The sequence below is a fragment of the Artemia franciscana genome, unplaced genomic scaffold (assembly GCF_032884065.1).
Source record: "Artemia franciscana unplaced genomic scaffold, ASM3288406v1 PGA_scaffold_47, whole genome shotgun sequence".
Taxonomy (NCBI): domain Eukaryota; kingdom Metazoa; phylum Arthropoda; class Branchiopoda; order Anostraca; family Artemiidae; genus Artemia; species Artemia franciscana.
In genome coordinates this window covers 507230-525866 of record NW_027062688.1, presented here as the reverse complement: position 1 = coordinate 525866, position 18637 = coordinate 507230, and the positions used below count along the sequence as shown (strand labels likewise).

Below are 18637 nucleotides of genomic sequence, written 5' to 3'. Positions count from 1 at the left end.
TTAACTGATTTCTCTTGAAAATTAAATAAAAAAAACAAGTTTTTTCAACTGAAAGTAAGGAGCGACATTAAAACCTAAAACGAACAGAAATTACTTTGTATATGAAAGGGGCTGCTTCCTCATCAACGCCCCGCTCTTTACGCTAAAGTTTGACTCTTTCTCTCAACTCTTCTTTTTAAAACAGTAAAAAACTAAGTCGAACCATCTAAAAATAAATTCAATTGGAGTTTGAAATATTTGCAAATGGATTTATGTGTACTTCTAAATGCCATATTTCTAATTGATAAAGTTAAAGATACGGCACTGTGAGCTCTCTGGTGGGGTTTATAAATGTTGACCATGTCATTATAATCTCATCCAAGTTGTATATTTATCTAAGGAAGAGTCAGTTAGTATCAGTTTAGTCACTTAAAACAGCAAACAAATGTTGTAAGTAAAATTGAGATTTTTCATTGAACCAAACCACAAGTTTATCCGTTTTTTATATATATGTGTTCTCTAATGTCTTTTTTTCTTCATTTTTACTGCTTGTTTGTACTCTTTTTGTGTATCTTAGTCAGAAGTAAATAAACCCTTCTATTGACTATTTATCAATTACATAATACCCTCTTTAAAATGGCTATTTATTGCTCAAAGCCTCACTTTCGCTTGTTTCTCACTGAAACAACCCGATAATCATCTGTCTCTTTTGTTGTGTTATCATATTAAATAATTTCGCCAATGAAATTTTGATAATCAAATCGAAGTTCTGACGTGTCCAGGGCCGTATCAAAAATTTTTTGAGGAGGGTATTTTTGTCGGGGTAGGGGGTTAAAAAAAGCTTAAAACGTCAAAGTTTGTTTATGTACATTTTTGGTACGTTTTTACGAGTCGGACAAATATTTTAGAGATATCGATACCCCCCCCCCCCCTCCCTTCCTTTATACGGCCTTGGATGTGTCTTTGGGAAATATTATATTCGTGATGTATGTTAACAGAAAAGAAACTAAGTCTTAAATGAGTGTGATTCTTGGTATTTTATAACTGATCCCATCTATTGATTTTGAATTTGATATGAGTGTTTCCCCCCTTGTAATAAGCTTTTTCTGGAAGAATCCACCCCTTCTTGTTATTGTCCTTTGTCATCTTTAGCACGGAAACCGTGCTATTTGTATCGGAATTCCTTGTTTGAGCTAAGAGTTGAATTTTTTTTATACCCAGAAGCCTCAAAGATGCATTTCAGATCCATATGTTCTGGCTTTCTGTGAAAATCCCTTCATTTCTGCATCAAGTGAGGGTGGGGGGGGGGTGATTTATCTCTTCGCCCCGCTTACTTCTGACTGATGTTTTTGAACTAAACACCTGGGCTTCGTCTACAATTGGAGTTTCTACGAATTAGTCCTATCAGTGAGTTAATTGACATTCAAGCTATAATCATTTTACTATTTATCAAATAACTTTTCTAAATAACGTTGACTTAATCATAATGATGTCGGTTCTATTTCGATCACAATGAACATATTACTGTTTATCTTTTATGTTGAAAAATATTATGTTTAATTTTACCTATATCTCAAAATAACATAGCAAAAAAGTATGACTTGCCTAAAAATTAACATTTTAAAATGACGAGTTTGATCTTTAGTTTTGTTAGAAGTCAAATTTTCCTTGCAAAGTTTTTATAATTTATACAAGAATTTGAAGGACTGCAGGGCTTACGCTCCTTCTCCCAAGAGGAATGAACTGCGGCCACTGTTCTGACCGTAGCACAAGTATATATATGAACAGAAGCAAAAAGTCCTATACTCTCCATTAAATATTTTTGAAACACGTCAATCTAGACCTAACTTGACGACTCAGCCTATTTGCTCACGCGCATTGACAAATGTTTAGTGTATTACGACGGGCTTATGCTGTGATTTGGTTGAATGCCAAGAAGCAATTAAAACTATTGCTGTGACGCACAGGGGAAATTCTTTTCCGAGCGCTTTAATCTGTATCATTTTTGAAGAAACTTGTCGCTACTGTTCGTATGTATATTTATGCTGTGGTTCTGACACTTTTGCACTGCTAAGAATAATTTGAACTTGAACATGCATTGCTCTACTGAGCTTCCTTTGAGAACATCTTAGCAAGTGGGTTTTACTACTTCTTTTGTTGTAATACCGATGTCAGACGTAACCTTTATGTGTGACAGAAACGATATCTAACTATAGATTCGCAGCTTTAGAGAGCTATTCGGATCATATCAACCCGGAAGAAGATTCTCTATTTTGACTCTCATTAAAACAAATATATTGAAATGTTGGTGCGACACCATATGGGACAGCAGAGATAACTGAAAAAAAAACCTTTGAAAGAGCCTTTGGGTTCCCATTTATCAACTTCAGACCTTAAGACAAGCTTTGAAGCTTTAGTTTACGATAAAATGAGCCCTGGCAATACTTTTTATGAAAATTTTATTTATAGGTTGAGGACAGACAAAAACTTAATATAGAACGAACTCTGACATCGGATACACTTTACTAGAACATTCAACGCTATGCTTTACTGTGTGGTGTCTGACTTGATCTAAGGGACGTTGAATCCTATTAATTAGACAAAACGAATTAAAATGATATAATGACAAGCATTCATGCCTCTGGTTCTCGTTCTATTGCGGATAAATATGGTGTTAAAAACGGGGATTTTTGTCTTCTTTTTTCTCTGAATTGAGATTAGTAATAATAATAATAATAATAAAAAAAAATAGAGAATTGGAATGGCGAGATGAGACTAGACACAGCTAGGAATGATTTCAAACTTAAAGGTATAGTAATTTTTAATAAAATTTGAAAATTTTTTAATTCATTTTGAGAAATGGCAAAGACCTTTCCATCATACAAAAGAATAATGAGGAATTTGTAAAGACAGTGCATAACAAGGTTGCAAAATTCGAATATTTCGAATTTTGAATATTTCGAAATTCGAACAGCTGTCATCCACAAAATACAATATAATACAAGTAAAAAGAAAAAAAACTTACTAAAAGAACCACATCCACAAAACAAATTTTTTGACTAAAATTATACAATAAATTTCTTTAAAATTTGTAGTTCCAGCATTTTTATTGGGGGATCTACATCCGGAGAATCAAAGGGCGTGAGCTGGGAAGTAATCTTTCCTCCAAATTATTGGGGAGGGGAGGCATGTAGAATATATTATTTTCCATAATTAATTTAGTGTACATAAAGTTGAGTAACTGCAAAGTTGAGGCAGAATAAACAATTATTATTTAAGTTATGCTTGATTTCAATTGCTCAACGGACAATTTGTTTGATTCCTGGGTCATTGCTAATTATAATTGGTTCCTCGAATAGCCCAGAATGGTTTGGATTGTCGAAAATATGGTTGCTTAAAGCTGAATAAAAAATTATTATATTTCAATGCTTATTCTATTCTTCCTTTGTTGGATGCTGTAATGATGTACATAAGTTTTGGTGAGACCGACTAACGTAATAATTTCCATAACTACACGGTATTTGATATAGCCCTCTTTGACGAGTAACTTAGGTTTTATCCCTTCGAAAATCGAGAGATCTATTACACTTGGATTACTTTTGAAAACAACAGCTATATTGTTTTTTAGACTGACTTTTTTTTCAGTTTATAAGTCATTGTTTAGTTTTTAAGTATTTTTGGGAATTTAAGGTATAGGTAAAACGTTTTTTGGGGTTACTCAAATCATCTGCAGCAGTGGTTCCCAGAGTTGACTGGGTTCCGACCCATCTAAGAAAAATTTCAAATCCTGGCGCCCAATTTTTTGGCTGGTTTGATTTTTGCTGCTTTTTTTTACAAGTGTTACCAATGTGAATGAAAGACTGTTAAAATAAGAAATAAAACTTGAATAAATATTTTATCGCTTACATAACTACACCTGCAACTTTTTTTTTTTTACCAAGTTATTTCAATGAGAAGGATGTATTTGCTTCTGATTTTTCCTCATTACAGTTTTAGCATCAGCTTTCAACATCAACACACATATATGTGTATTTATATACTTTTTTTCAGGGTTCTTGTATCAAGAGGCTTTTTTGACTACGTATAGGACATTTTGTGCTCCGGAAGATTTGATAACAAAGTTGATATACCGATACAATAGGTTCATCCATAAAATAGACCAAAGGCAAAAAGCAGCCCGTAGTGCCTTTTCTCTTCTAGTAAGAGTTATTGATGACCTGGCGTAAGTCTCTTTTGTTTTTTGCCCCTTTAGTGAGATCGTAATATTATTTCAAATTTGTATTGCTTAAAAGTGTTGATTCATAACCAAAATACAAAGGAATCATTAATTTATCTTGACTACTGAACTCCGTTCTTGTTCTCCTGTTCTTGGAACAGGAGTTCTACGAACTCTTGTTCTTGGCTACTTAACTATGCTGTCCAGCTAGGCGTTTTTTGTGTGCTTTGACTCCAATAAGGAGTTCTTCTGTTCAGTATAGAAATCTGAACTGCTAAGAAAGATGACAAAGTTTTTTTTTCCTGCTGAAAAGTTTTTTTTTGCTCATGAGACAAACGTGAGTACTTCATCCTTCAGTGAAGCCTCGTCTTGATTGAGATCACTTATGCCAGCGACATTTTCTGTAAGTGGGTCATTTTTGAAAAAGGTGGCTATGATTGGACAGTCAATATAACTGGGTAGCCTGATAATATTCCGACGGCTATGATTGATTGCCCGGTCAAAGCCGACCCTGCTACTGGCTGGGTGAATGATGTCAATCAAGACACGGCTTAGTATGTGTTTATGTGTCCTACATAAAAGAGGTCATAAATTTTCACCAGGTGGATTTAATTCTTGTGTATCCAACAAATGATTATCTAAATACAACGTGTGCTTAATCGATGTACAAGGAATCCTGGTAAATTTTGCACCAAATTTACGACAACATTAAATGTTTAAAGAAAGTTTTGAGTTTGGCAAAAAGACCAAAGATTTTTGGTCTTGACTTATGTTTTTGTCGTTAAATATAATTCTATGAATGATATAAGTTTTGGGAAATTTGCCAGTTTCTATGCGACTCTTGAATATGTATAAACACAAAAAACTTGAAAACAACATATTGAAAACCAGAGAAAAACAATAAATAAATTATTTACCTATTTCCTTAATTCCTTAACATAATTCCTTAATTCCTTGTTTACTTATTTCCTTAATTGTTTCCTTATTTACTTATTTTCTTAATTCTGTGTTTGTAAATGCAGTTTCATCATGTCATCATCAATTTTGCTTTTAAGCACCATTGATTATGATGTGATGAAATGATATACATAGAACAAGTTTACTGATTAGTTATATCGAACCAGGATCTATAAGTCGACTTAAGATAGTGTCAAAAATTCACGTTACCAAATTATGTTCATGAAGTTTTTTTTTTGAGTTGATGTAGGAATTGAGTAATTGAGTCTGATGTTTAGTCTTTAAGTTAACACTTTGACAAGCTCACAAAATTTAAACCATTTGGTTTCTCATATATGTTTCATTGAATTCCATTCTGTATATTATGTTGCATCCGTTTCTATCAGTGTCATTGCTTTTGAATTACTTGAATTAATTAAAGAATTGAATTAATTTATTAAATAAAAAATTATTATTAAAAATTAATTATTAAAAAATAATTAATTATTAAATAAAAATTATTAATTATTAAATAATTAATTGAATTAATTAAATTAAATTGAATTAACTGAATTGAATTAATTAATTAATTAATTAAAAATTTGAATTAATTAAAGCTGCTCTTCTTCGGCAGCGTTGGCAGCGTAGAGGGAACCAGGCTTCAGTTTTGTTAGTCTTCTCCAGAGTAATTTGTTGTGGACGAGGGTTGACATCTAACATAAAGAGCTTTGTTGAGATTTAGGATTTATTAAGTATGTCTGTCGTGGATAACATCCACCTGTCCGGTGTGTGCTTTTCCTTTTGAGCCAAAGTCAGAGACCAGTCGGACAGGTGTTTGAGTGGACAATAAATGAAAATATTTATACCAACGCAGCAACAGTCTCCAACTGCGTAGATAGGGGCAATAATTGCTCTTAAAAAAAACAAAAAAAAACAAATTAGGTTTCCCAACTTGATCAACTTGAGGCCTTTTCGGCTGAAAAATGAGATTCTTGGAAAAAGGTTCAAAATTATCAGTAAAACAAATTAAAAATCAGAAAAACGGCTCAAAAGTAGATTATCGTTATGCAATTTTGAACCATAAAATTGAAAGACATCTTATGTAAAACCAAGAATTCATCAAAACTAGCAATCTAAAATCACAATTTCACTTTTTAGCCAGGTCATTGGTCTCATAATCTAGACCATGAACCTTAGTCCCGAGTCCAACCTGGTCGGCGTAAGTAAACGTCTGACTTTCACAAGAATAAAAGCATCTGATTCTAGAAGTGTTTTTCGTGCCGAATTTAAATGCTATAATTTATCTAATAAGGTAATAGTTTTATGAATTTGAATTAAATCCCTCTGTAAGAAAGATGATTGAGGGAGTGTGGTAATTATAAAGGAACTAGCTTGGTTTCGTCCTGTAGGAAGCAAATTTTTTAGTTTGATTATACTTCCAGACTTATAGATGCTATAGATAAATTTTAAGAGAGAACAGTGTGGTCTTACAAAGGGTAGAAGATGCGTCGACCGAATTTTCACTGTTAAAATAATAATTCAAGATTGCTTGACTCATTAGACCCCTTTAGTCTTTAGCTTTATAGATTATGAGCAAGCGTTTAACTCAGGCGATAGAAGAGCTTTAGTGAATTTCCTATACTTGTATGATATACTAAATAAATACATTGAAGGGATTAATGCAATGTGCAAGAGCAACATCGCTGCAGTTAAGTTAGGAAAGCAGTTAAGTGTGTTAAGCAGTTAAGTAGCAGTTAAGTTAGGTAAGGAGCTTAGCAAATGAGGTTAGTAGCTGTGTGGTGATTTTATCTAAAATCATTTGCCAACTTATTATACAGATCACGTTTCGTGTCGAGAGACTAAAAAGTCAGACGTAAGAGAGTGGTGAATTGCACTCCGTTGAATGAAATAAGCTAGTTAGCTACCAGAGTTACGTGTGATTAGACCAGTTGAATTGTTATATGTTGTATAGTAGAGTAAATAAAACTTGTGTTCTCTAATATCACCATCCGAAAAAAAACTCGATTGGTAGAAAAGCAAATAGCTACCTTTATGTCTTAACATCACTACTGCTGCCTTAAAAATAATGAACGATCTTAAATATAATGATAATGATCTTAAAAACAGAGTACCAGCAGTATTTAAAACGGAAAAAGAGTCTGATTATTTCACTTATAGCAAAAATCAGAGTCTAACAATGTTGGGCACAATAGTTTATTTAAGGAAATGATTTAAATATGTAAAAGTATCAGCCCAAAGGACTTAGGAAAGGGCATTCCTACATTCTTCCTCCTTCTCGGAACGTTATTTTGAAGAAATTAGTTTTGAAACGTAGATGTATTAGTCTACAGAGATTAGGGTAAGAGGCATCTCAACATTTTGCCGCCCAAGAACACCTTTTTGAAAATTATGGTATAACATTTTGTGAGACGAAATGAATTTAGTATCAAAAAGTATAAGCCTGCCGTACGGATTGCAACAAGCAATTTGAACTTAATGAAGTTTTTAAGTTTTAAAACTTTTGAAGTTATTTTCCCTAGTTTCACTACGTATATTCACGTAGTGAATGGAACACAATAGGGAATCGTGCTCAAATCCTTAGTTCATCCAGGAAAACCAACAAACTTAATGAACTTAATGAAGTTTTTAAGTTTTGAAGTTCATTAAGTTTTGAACTTAATGAACAGCAAAGCGTGATTGCGTTCTATCTCAATTTATATTGGTCATTTTAATGGAATTTGTCCTAATTAATCCTGCAGAGGCTTTAGAATGGAATCAAATGAAAAGAATTCTAAACTTAGGTTGTACTGATGATTTGAGCGTCCTAGATAAAAAATTTTGCAAAATAAATGATGTTTGTGACAGCTCAGCGTTCAAGAATAGGCTTGAAAATTAATATTAAGAAGACTAAATTGCTTAGACGAGAAGACAGCTTGTGACAGCTTGCGTAACGAGAAGACTAATCAAGTGGATAGCTACAGTTACCTTTGTTGTATTATTCTTAAAGGTGGTGGATGCAGTGAAGATATAAAAAGTAGAATAGCCATGGTCCAGTGTTTTTTTTTTCACAGTCGAAAAAAAAGTCTGGAAGAACGGGAAGATAAGTCTGCGAACCAAGATTGGAATATTGGAAGCTACAGTGATGAAAGTAGCCAAGCATGGCTAAAATGTTGGCGCTCCGAAAAAAACAGAGGAGAATTTACTAGATGTTTTCCAGAGGAATTGTCAACAGATTGTTTTACGAACCCGTCTGGATGACCGTATTTCAAACAGTAAGCTGTACAAAATGTATGATCCTATGCCGCTTTCTAGGACGAGAAACGTCGAGATGGCTAGGAAACGTTCAGTAAATGAAGGAAAACAGATTGCCAAACATCTTCCTTTATGGCCAACCATCCAGGGCCAAAGGAATACCGTTTCGCCCCAGAATCGCGTAGAAGGAGGTTGTACGGAAGGATTTAAGGAAAATTGGAGCTTCTTCGGAGGTGTAAAGAGAGAGACTTTAAATAAATTGGGATAGGGGAGGAGCGATTTTCGACCTCAGGTTGCTGGGTACTTCAGTGAGTTGTTGGTAGTTGTAGGAGTAATTCAGTGTGATTTCCTAGTAAAGGATGGACCACTGCCCATAGTAACCAAAAATTAAAAATGTATTTTTGAAACATTGGCGTGTTAGACAAGATTGCCATTTCTAGTTGATTCAAGAATGACGACTATCATCTAAATAACTTTTAATACTAAAACGTTATTTTGAAGCCAAATCTAAGGGAATTTGACTTTGAATTCGAATTTCGAAGGAATAAAATTTGACTCATGTTCAAAAATAAAAGATTTCGAAATTTTTTTTTAAAATGGAGGAATTTTTGAAATTACTTGGTTTTGAGTAAAACTACTTGGTTTCGCTCGCTTTTGTAATTAACGAAATATAGTATTTCAAATAAAATTGAGTTTTTGGCAAAAAATTACATTTTTTGTATTGAGTTTACAGCAATAAATGACGTAAAAATGTATGCCTATATAAGGCAGCATCGTACAAAATTTTAGGATAAAGGATAAAAATCCTCCAAAACCATTGGCAGGGTGTCGGATAGACGTCTCAAATGCATCTCAAATACGGTAAATTGAAATTCTAAGAACTGAGGGTGCCTACAAAGAACTAAGTGATTAATTGAATGAAGTGTGAAGCCTCAATGGTTATAATCGGAGTTTTATTTATATTTAAGGATATGTTAAAGTTTATGCTGATGAAAAAAATAATAATTTGGAACGACCCTAGATCAGGTTTCCCCATAGTAACCTAAATAAGTAGCAGGTTGAAAAAAGAGTAATTGGAGCACTTAATCTTGCTTCCAGCTAAGTTTGGACGCGATCCAGCCCCTTCTGGTTCCAGCCCCTGATGACGCATTCTTATCGGTTCCCCCTTCCCAAAAGAAATTAGATTGTGTTTTTGTCTCCAAAAGACTTACTACTCCTCTAGCTCTTTTATTCCAGGAATTTATTCTAAAGAAATCAGTCAAATCTCTTTAAAATAAACAATCTCTTCTGGAATGTCCTTAGTACAACTATTTACAAAATTTCCTTCTCCGCACACAGGTTGCAGGAGGTCCTAATTTAAAGAATCTCTCTCGTTACCCAACGCCACCTTTCTACCATTACAGGTGCTTGCAGCGAATCTTTTCACCTTCACTGCGGATAAAAGCAACAAAGTCAAAATTAACTTAAAATTACAGCTTTTTATTTGGTGTCTTCCAAACTTTTCAGCTCTCTAATCCAAATCGTTAATTTGATATCCTTACAAAAAATTAAATTTTCAATTAGAAGACACAGTCGAACATACCCGTATGATATTTAGCGTCAATATATATATAAAAAATAGATGGCGTGACATGTTTCGTAAGTTAAAAGACAAAAAACAGTTTTCCATAGTACGAATTTGAACACAGCGCGATATTTCGAAAAAACTAAATATTTTAATTACGTAAAATCTATTTTCTTTTGGAACAGCTAGAATATTCTGGAATGTCCTGGTGACAACTATTTACAAAATTTCCTTCCCTCCCACACAGGTTGCAGGAGATCTCATCTCCAAAAACCTAACTAAGACACTAGCTCTAACTTGACGCAATGATTAATTTAGTTTACCTAATTCTTTACTCATTTTAAGAAATATTCCTCCAAAATTAGTTTTTGTAAGAGTTTATCGGCCTAGTGATTACTATTCAAGCATAACTTTGAAATATAGACATTCGATTCAAGATAGCTTAAGAACATGCTTTAGAAATAATGATTGTGTAATGCCTGTCTGAAAATAATAAGTAAAATTTGAGTACGGGTAACTGCATGGGTTACGTTCAATTACATATATTATTATCAATCTTAAAATTATTCAAAACAGTTACTACATTAAAATTATTATAAACTATTATAAATTATTATTATTATAAACTTAAAATTATTATAAACAGTTACTACAGTACAGTGGCTATAGAACTCTCTTCATGACAAAATGATTGAAGTTTGAGTCACTCTGTAGTAATGTCTATTTTCTTGTTGTTCTAATGGCGTATCGTTTTCAGCCATTGTCAGTCGAATTCTTTACAAAAAATTTCCTCAAGAGCTGATTGACGGGACACATTTTTTTTTCAAAGATAATTACACACAGAAAAAAGTCTGTGACTTCTCTTAGTTGGAATAGTAAAAGACGACAGGCAGCGCAGTCAGTCAATATGGCACCATATCCCAGAAAAAAAAAATTCAAAACATTCTTAGGTTATATTGACTTCTCAAAAGAAAAGTGCGGTGCATCATCACTGCGGTGCAGTGATGATGCGGTGCATCATCACTGAAGTTTGTTCTTAACTGTAATTCATTTTAAAGAAAACTTTTTCTACAGAATAAATTCTTCAAAGAATAGTAAATAACTTCATTAAAACAAAAATGACAAGAAATAAAATCGAAATAATCTACCAAGCTTAAAACTACCACAAATCACTATCAATAAATGAATGAAACCCAAAACGTACAGAAATTACTATAAATAACCGAGCCAAATCCAAAACAAGCGAAATTAACATGAGCAGGACTGACAACCCCCATGCCTTCTCAAGACCAGAACATAGTTTGCACTTTACTAAAAAAAAAAAAACAAAAAAAAAAGAAAATCTGTGTTTACACATTTTTAAACTTAATCCAGAAAGTATCAAGACTTTTAATTCAAAATTCAAATTCATTTTATTTAAAAACATGCGATGGACAGAGCCGATTATTATATTTTAAAAGGACAATTCTTTTTTTATTTTTTCCTGTAAAGTGCAAACTATTTTCTAGTCTTGAAAAGGCATGCGCGTTGTCAGCCCTAGTTGAATATTATGATGATTTTTTTTGTTTCTTTTATTAACTATATTTTGTTAAATAAAAACTACCTTGTCCAAAATACACATTGTTTTGGATAAAATGCAAACGATACTATAGCCAAAAGGAAGGTAAGGAGATGGTAACCGACTCCTATTTGTGGTAATTTCTGTTCGTTTGAAGTTTAGCTTGATAATTCATTTCAATTGCTGTTCGTTTCAGGATATATTTATCCATTCATAGTAGGATGTGTTAATATTTTTATATTTCATGGGATTTTTTGCTTCAATTTAGGGTTTCATTTATTCAATAACAGTGATTCCTGTTTTTAAGTTCGAATTATTATAGAACTTTCTTCTGTATGTCTCTACTTATATGGCTCTACTTTTCTTTCTACTTTTCTACTTTTCTCCTTATTATGGCTCTACTTTTCTTTAAAAAAATTCTTTTTTTCGAAAACAGTTTTTTTAAATAGCTTGCAATAAATATCTAAACTTAGCTATAGATTGAAATATGTACATTAAGATGATCAAAAGAAATAATATAATCATGGTTGCTGTGACAGTGATATGTGAATGACAACTGTCATTGACAGTGATGATAACTGTCAGTGATGATAACATGTCTAATGACAGTGATAACTGTCATTAGAAGCTGATTCTTGAATGGTGGCTATGATTTCGATTAATCTTAATGGTAAAAGTTTATTGCGAAAAAAATTTATTTGAATTTCGAAAAATGGTGTGAAACCTCTCGAATTCGGTGGAGTATTAAAAAGTGCACTATAGGAGTCGCCATTCTTGCAAACCTAGAATAGAATGGAACAGTACTTCATTATGAAGCAACCTCTCACAACATAAAAGACTGCCGAACTTGTTGTTTTCAGTCAGCTACTCTACATTGTATACAAAAAAAACATAAGTACAGAAGTCCGATATTAAAACATTGCTTATAGCGATGAACCAAACTGGCCTCTCATATAATATGATTACATTGAATAAAATGAATAAAAATGAGTACTTAAGTACACAAACATAAGTACATAAGGAAAATGTAAGTAAAATAAGTGTAAGTAAGTAATATAAGTTAAATGAATAAAAATGTGGAAATAAGTAAAAACATAAATACATGATAAAAACATACAGCGATGAATCCAACTGGCCTGTCAAATAAAAATGAAACAAAAACACATTAACAATACAAATGACACATTAACGTGATGCATTACAAATTTCATTTATTTATGATTGCAACAAACGCTGACACAAAGCTCTTTCTGAAACGCTTAGTTCTTGCGTTAATAGAATTTAAAACCGGGATTTTTGTGCTTTTGATCAGGGTAAATGGGGCTTTGGAGGGCAATTAGGGGCTGGAAGTATACATTGAAAGCGTGAGTTACAACGCTGATTATTTCCGAAATTGGTATAGAAAGTAACTCGTCGGGCTGCCAAGGTGGGAGGCGGATTCTTTGAGGGGGAGAATGTTAGGCACTTTGCCCTGACTGTAAATAATCCTCAAGGCTCTCTTCTGGATTATTTCTTGCCTATCAGACTGATCCACCGCAAGACCAAAATCCAGACCCGGCAAGCATACTCAAGCTCTCAAGCTGTGGACGGATAAAAAACATATAAAGGGAAAGGATATGTGCTTCTGGGCATGAAAATTTAGCAAATAGCTGAAGGAGAGACAGAGATGTCCTAGCCTGTTTAACAATAGAGCAAATGTGGGCCTCCTATTTCAACTAGTCAGTGTGACCCCTAAGAGTTTAGTTTTTGTTGTAATTATTTCATTAGGTATTGGGGTTATAATTTTTGTCTTTGATTTAAAAAAAAGTAAAGGTCATAATATGAGATATATGGGAATTCACTTTCATTTTTGACTGGGATGCTTCACTTGCAACGTCTTCAAGAATTTCCATTGCACTGCTCTTAATTCTTCTTCATAACTTCACATTGGAAATTCAATGCTCCCCACCATGAACAACGAGAAAAAAATATTTACAGATGTAGCGAACTCTGATGTATCCTTTTTTCTCTCGTTTTTCTTTCGTCACTGCTAGTGGGGAGCTGGAAAAACATAGAGTTGTCTAAAGTTTCACTTCAAAGAAAGTTGCAGTATCTACGTGCTTTCTTACGTAACGAAAGAAGGACCAACACGGGAACTTAAAACAGACAGAGGGTGCCTACAAAGAACTAAGTGATTAAACAGAACTTAAAACAGACAGAAACAATGGGCTACCCCCTCCTCAATCGCTCGATCTTTTAATCAAATTTCTATAAGAACAGCTGCTGAAATGCAAGTGTTGTTGAATTTGAATAAGAAACTTTTCTAAGGCACAAAAGGACTCTAGCTAGCGTAACGAGCGAGTTTCCTCCCTTTTTCGAAAATCAAACAAACTTTCTCTGATTCGTAGCTTTCGTCGGGTAACATTAGACTTGGCGAATTTTATTTATTTGGAATCAACGTAAAAAAAAGTCCATTCTTTTGACCTATTAATTTTTTATCGAAATCACTTTTCTTACTGATCCTGTTACTATTTGATCGAGTTGCTCCTTACTTCTATTCTGCAACCATATTGACCCCAAGATTTGACAAACTTTGTGCTTATTATGGGCAAGAACATCCATCATAGGCAGTGTAATAGCGCTGCCTACATAACGATGTGCCAACAATATACTATTATTTTATTTTTAGACCGGGGCACTTTGTATAGAAGGGGTGGTAGAAACTTCGAAAAGGGCTCATGCGATTAGAAATAACACTAGCCCTTTCAATTTCCAATCGATTGAGCGCTTTTCGAATTTTCTACGACAACTCCTTCTACACCAAGTATCCTGGTCAAAAAAAAAAAAAAAAAAAAAAAAAAAAAAAACATTGTGCCTAGACGCTCTTTTTTTCTTAGGCAGAGTAAAGCGCTACCTATTATATATGTTCTTGTCTATAATTAACCCAAAGTTTGACAATTCTGGGGTTGATGATGAGATGAATACATGAAGTTTCTTTTCTACATCCAAACAAACACGATATTTGGGTTTCATTTCAGCTAATTCAATTATGTATTATTAAGATTTTCCAAGCGACATCAATGTTTTTAAGCTTTATGTGACAAAGTATTATGTTCACTCTTAGTATTTGGCCAAAATTGAATTAACGATGTATTCTTGTTTTTTCCTATATATATATTATATATATATATATATATATATATATATATATATATATATATATATATATATTTATATATATATATATATATATATATATATATATATATATATATATATATATATATATATATATATATATATATATATATATATATATATATATTATATATATATATATATATATATATATATATATATATATATATATATATATATATATATATATATATATATATATATATATATATATATATATATATATATATATATATATATATATATATATATATATATATATATATATATATATATATATATATATATATATATATATATATATATATATATATATATATATATATATATATATATATATATATATATATATATATATATATATATATATATATATATATATATATATATATATATATATATATATATATATATATATATATATATATATATATATATATATATATATATATATATATATATATATATATATATATATATATATATATATATATATATATATATATATATATATATATATATATATATATATATATATATATATATATATATATATATATATATATATATATATATATATATATATATATAATATATATATATATATATATATATATATATATATATATATATATATATATATATTTATATATATATATATATATATATATATATATATATATATATATATATATATATATATATATATATATATATATATATATATATATATATATATATATATATATATATATATAATATATATATATATATATATATATATATAATATATATATATATATATATATATATATATATATATATATATATATAAATATATATATATATATATATATATATATATATATATATAATATATATATATATATATATATATATATATATATATATATATATATATATATATATATATATATATATAAATATATATATATATATATATATATATATATATATATATATATATATATATATATATATATATATATATATATATATATATATATATATATATATATATATTATATATTATATATATAAGAATTTTCAAGAGCTAATTAAATCTAATTTTCTTTGTTAATTAAATCCATCATACTGAATTTTGCAAATTAAGTCAATCATAAATCTAATTCAATCAAAGTTCTACTTTTTAATTGTGCTGCGGAGTTGTGTTGCGGAGCAACACTACTGCTTTCGTAGTTTTTTTTTTTTTTTTTTTTTTTTTTTTCACCGTGATCAGCGACCTGTAGCTCCGAAGTGGTAAGAGTTAAAAAATTGAGATTTTTCAGAGGGAAGGGAAACGTGAAACAGAGTAAAAAAGTTCCAGAGAAGTTCCTAAAATTTCTAACAGTTTTCCATAAAAAAAAAAACCGTTTTTTTCTTAGAAACTCTGCGTTCGATGTTTGGCGTCAATTTAGACGACCCTAGCTTCGGAAATAAACCTGTTAGAAATACAGTTATGCTGAACTCATGTAGAACTTTCATTTGTCTCTTCGAGAACCGGAGCACAAAATTCCGTAGCTCTTACAGATTTCCCGGAAATAATTCCGGAAAAGTCCATCTCGTTCCGATTTTTTTTGGAATTTTCTCAAATTTTCGATTTTGATGTTTCTTATATTTTTATCGAGTAGTGCTGTGAAAAGTATGCAAGAAGAAGTGAAGTGTTCTATATACCAAGTTGCTTCGTTCTCTAAGAAATAATTTCCGAAGTTTCGACGTTCTAGAGGTAACTTCTGTTCTGGACCAGCTAGATTTTTTTTTCCAACGCGGTTCGACAGGTCTCGATCTCCTAACAACTGGAGCTTACAATAGTTTCTCCGAAATAAAATTCCTTCTTTGGTTTTTTCTATTTGGAAGTTTTGTCATGCCCTCGGGGCAATTTATATTTTGGTGAATTTGGTTTGTTTTATATTTTCCTAGCTTAGGACCATCAAAAGTTAAGCAGAAAACTATAAGACGTTATTTCCGTATCTCTTTCAGATTTCCCGGAAATAATTCCCGAAATGTGCGTCTCGAAACATAATACTTCGAATTGGCGTCAAGTTAAGACGGCCCTAGTTTCGGAAGTAAACGTTTTAGAGATAAAATAATTATGAACTCATATAGAACTTTTATTGATGTTTTCGAGAACTGAAGCATGAAATTCCGTAGCTCTTACAGATTTCCCGTAAATAATTCCGGAAAAGTCAATCTCGTTCCGATTTTTGAAATTTTCTTAAATTTTCGATTTTGATGTCTATTTTATTTTTATAACGTGAAATGGATTAAAAAGTTCCTCAGAAAGATGCTTCAAGATAACAATCGAAGCCGCATTAGAAAAATGTCCTCTGAAGGACATAATGGAGACTGTTGCTCCGCAACTGTGTCCTGTAGGGCACAGTTGCACGTGTTGCTCCGCAACTATGCCCTAAGGAACAGGGCACAGTTGCTGCAACACTTTCCCGTTGCACAGGCAACGGAGGTCTAGTTCAAATTCGTCACCCTATCGGTAAATGGATTCTATATTCATGCACATATTTAAAATCAAGGTCATCGAAATGCTTCGAGAAATGACGAAACAAAGCATCCTCGTGTTCAAGAGATAGGTTTTTATTTGCTTCATTGTTATCTTGTGGGCGTAAATTTAGAAATGGAAACATGTCAACCCTTTTCCCAAAATTGTCTTCCATAGCCTTATTTTTTTTATGAAGGCTTGCACATTATCTTTTTAATAAATAAATGCATTTTTGCCCTTACACTGGTTTATTCAAAAAGCTTATATCTCCCAAAATATCCACCAAACACGTCAGTTTAACAATTAAATTACCATCCTTGAAAAAAATTATTTACTCATTTCGATTTCCTCCGATAGAGATTGCAATTTCCACTTTTAGTTCATATGCCCTCTGAATTTCTTTGTCACAAGATAGGCAACAGTACAAAAAATGAATTTCCTTTTGTACTGTTGTACAAAATGCAACTGTAAGGAACTCCCAGCTTTGTAAGTAACCTAACTTATAATGAACTGTTTTTATGCAGTTTATAATTCTTATTACTTTAGTAAAAACGCCCTCAAGTTTCTATCTGATTTTTTTTTTATGTGAGAGCTGCTTTATTGAGCATGCAGTGAGTCCAGAGAACATTAGAAGTGTTTTCACTTTAATTAGTGCTAAAAAGCCAGTTTGTTGTCCTGGCATTGACTTATCATTACCTCTGCAAAGCCAAACGCAGTTTTTCTAAAATATGACCTTTTTCTCTAAAAAATTTATCAATTTTGGTAAAATTTCACTAGATGTTGCTTTGCCAGGAATGAGTTTACAAAAAAACTTCAGTTATATTATTCTATTGAACACATCTAAAATATACAATTTTTAACTGCATCAGTTCCTTCTTCTACAAACTAATTCACAAACAAATTAGATAAGTTGTTTCTTCTACAAACAAATTATCTAAAACTAAGCTTAATGAATCTTGAATTTTTAGAATCAACATGTGAAGCTGATGATATATCAGTTGATATCAAAATTCTGTTTCTTACAGTTTTTGGTAACTATTAAGCTGTGTTGCTCTATTCTTACAGTATAGACTGTTGATATGTTAGAATCAACATGTGAAGCTGATGATATATCAGTTGATATCAAAATTCTGTTTCTTACAGTTTTTGGTAACTATTAAGCTGTGTTGCTCTATTCTTACAGTATAGACTGTTGATATGTTAGAATCAACATGTGAAGCTGATGATATATCAGTTAATATCAAAATTCTGTTTCTTATAGTTTTTTGGTAACTATTAAGCTGTGTTGCTCTATTCTTACAGTATAGACTGTTGATATGTTAGAATCAACATGTGAAGCTGATGATATATCAGTTGATATCAAAATTCTGTTTCTTACAGTTTTTTGGTAACTATTAAGCTGTGTTGCTCTATTCTTACAGTATAGACTGTTGATATGTT

At 31.3% G+C, this 18637-nt stretch overlaps 1 protein-coding gene across 4 annotated transcripts in view; it reads left to right on the top strand.

Annotated features, from left to right (window-relative positions):
* The window catches only part of LOC136041862 (rap guanine nucleotide exchange factor 1-like), a 160724-nt gene that overhangs the window by 116714 nt on the left and 25373 nt on the right, over positions 1–18637 (top strand). For all 4 annotated transcript variants that reach the window (XM_065726637.1, XM_065726641.1, XM_065726638.1 and 1 more), the window contains one exon: positions 4030–4201. In XM_065726637.1, the coding sequence (XP_065582709.1) occupies positions 4030–4201 (172 nt within the window). The remainder of the gene's footprint in view (positions 1–4029; positions 4202–18637) is intronic.